Source organism: Austrofundulus limnaeus, unplaced genomic scaffold (genome assembly GCF_001266775.1).
Source record: "Austrofundulus limnaeus strain Quisiro unplaced genomic scaffold, Austrofundulus_limnaeus-1.0 Scaffold194, whole genome shotgun sequence".
Classification (NCBI taxonomy): domain Eukaryota; kingdom Metazoa; phylum Chordata; class Actinopteri; order Cyprinodontiformes; family Rivulidae; genus Austrofundulus; species Austrofundulus limnaeus.
In genome coordinates, this window is record NW_013952596.1 from 51938 (window position 1) to 54268 (window position 2331).

General features: G+C 36.7%; 1 protein-coding gene across 1 annotated transcript in view; it reads right to left on the reverse strand.

Annotated features, from left to right (window-relative positions):
* Positions 1 to 309: 309 nt before the first annotated feature.
* LOC106524604 (testis-expressed sequence 2 protein) overlaps positions 310 to 2331 on the reverse strand; it is a gene marked incomplete at its 5' end in the record, with an annotated part of 12376 nt that continues 10354 nt past the window's right edge. Inside the window, 2 exon segments of the mRNA XM_014018471.1 lie at positions 310 to 1920; positions 2217 to 2331. Coding sequence (XP_013873925.1) covers positions 1801 to 1920; positions 2217 to 2331 — 235 coding nt within the window.

Here is a 2331-nt window from a genome sequence, read left to right on the forward strand (position 1 = left end):
CACACACACACACACACACACACACACACACACACACGTATATATATATATCTCGAAAGCCCTAATCAAGAAAGTAGTTCCCATTAGTGGAATTTCTGGGAATTTAGGGGAACTGTGCTAACCACTGTTTAAATTCAGTTTTGAAATGTATAAAGGCATATTTAAAGTTCTGGAAAATGAAACTYTTTAATATAAGTGATAACATTTCCATGTTGAATATTTTGTAGTTACACCTTTAAAATAATAGAAAAACTAAACTGAGTTGCTACATTAAAAACAAAACAAAAAAACTGAGTGAACACCAGCACAAATATCAACAACAGATTTATTTACTGTATAAATAAGGCAGAGACATAATCACTGATTTTGGCCTTAAAATTATGCACAATTTTCAATAAGAAAAAAAAATTCACAGATGTATTCTCCAAAATCATGTTTCATTCTGGTAATACCAAAGCAGTAAACAAAAAAAGTGAAGCTATAACCCACTTTTACACAATCGTTCAGAAATACTTCATAAAGGAAAAGGCAACAATTCAAACCAAAATCATTTTGTGCTACAGTGCTTCACCATCTTCAAACAATTAAATGGGGGCCAAAAAATAATAAAAAAAATAAAGACATGTAAACAAGGTTAATTCATGTATTTTCACACACTTGGAAATCTGAGTCTACGATGCTTCATCAGTTCAAGATGTGCAGATTTAAGCACAGATGGTTCTGGTGCTGAAGAACTTTGGTTCAGAGAAATATGGTTTAAAAAGTATTTTTCTCTTGGCACAATTATGTTCGTTGTGTGTACCTTCCCTCGGAGAGGCTTTTTTGAGTAAAGAACTGTCACATTTAGAATTGGTTGTTAAAAATAGCTCCAAATATCTTCATCATCATAAACAAACATCACTCGCTTCTTCATAAGCAAACTGATTAACTGACAAAGACAAAGGGTTTGGAAAGTAAGACAGTGTTTGTCAAGAGAACAAAACAAAASAAGCTTGTGTTGTGCAATTATTCGCATACCCCAGTCACAGCAACTGGGTAAAAAAATAATAATTAGACACAAATGGAATCAAAAACATCCAAATTTACATTCAACAGTGTTGGAGGCTTCGTACTGTTCATCACACACACTTTCATTTAGTCTGATATCAGGTTAAAGTCAGCATTTCTAACATTGCAGCTCTTATAAGGTATCTACGAGAAGAATGACTTTTTTTTTTTTACATCAGATTATTGTAGAATAAGAAAATGGAATAATAAGAAGAAAAGGTGGGTTTGGCAGTAGAATTGGGTGTTCAAGTCTATTCTCTCTACAAAAACAAACACTGTTTAAAAATACCTGATTTAAAAGTTGTTAATTAAACCCATCAACTAGTATCTGAGATTTCCAATATTTGTTTAGCTTACTGTAAATATAATGTGCTGCACCTCCTCCTCCATAAGGTTTCTGGTGAATGCTTCATCTTTGTGTTCATAGGACATACTTCTAATATTCAGAGATTAAATTCCTGCATTTAGTTCAGAGTCAAACACAACTCACCTTAAGTATTCACTGCTGTTCCGTTAGCGCCGGACTGTGATGAGGATTTAAACTGAGCAGCGAGCAACACTTTCTCTTTACTTGGTCGACTCTAAATTGTGACTGAAAAGTTCAGAGTTTCTGTTCTGGTTTAGTAAGAAAGCAGCTCGCTGAGGGAATGTGTTGGTAAAAGACCCTGAGGACTCAGATCCCGTCGAGACTTCATGAGTTTTAACAAATACTGTAAACAATCTCCAGGGCTGAATCGGGTCGTCCGATTTGTGCTAGGAGGGCTCTGCGTTCCCCGGGGGGCTGACGAACGGGCCTCCGGCTGAGCGTGGATCCATGGCAGAGTGCATGAGAGTCAGCCACACGTCATCCATGTTTGGCATGACCAGGATTTTCTAAAACAAGAGTGACAGATGTTGAAAGAGTGGGAGGACTGCAAAGGCTTTAGGTCTTACTTGACACTGACATAAAAGTAGAAATAACCAGGATTTCATGAGTTTAATAGGAAAAAAGAGATTTTTATAACTATGGTGTGATAAATCATTTGTAGCTGCTGTAGTTTCCCTAAAAAACACACTACAGATATTTCTATTTGCAGGTTTACAACGACCACACCCTGGTTTGTTTTCTACATTTGTCTCACTTTTTCCTGATCCTGTCATTAAATCACAACACGAGCGCTTTATTGTACCTGGAACTCCTGTTCTAGTTTTTTCTCGATCCAGTCAGTAACATGAGCCAGAGTCACTTCTCTTTCTCCAAGTTTAGGCCGGGCCTTCAGCTCCAGGTGAGGCGGAGTCCTAAAC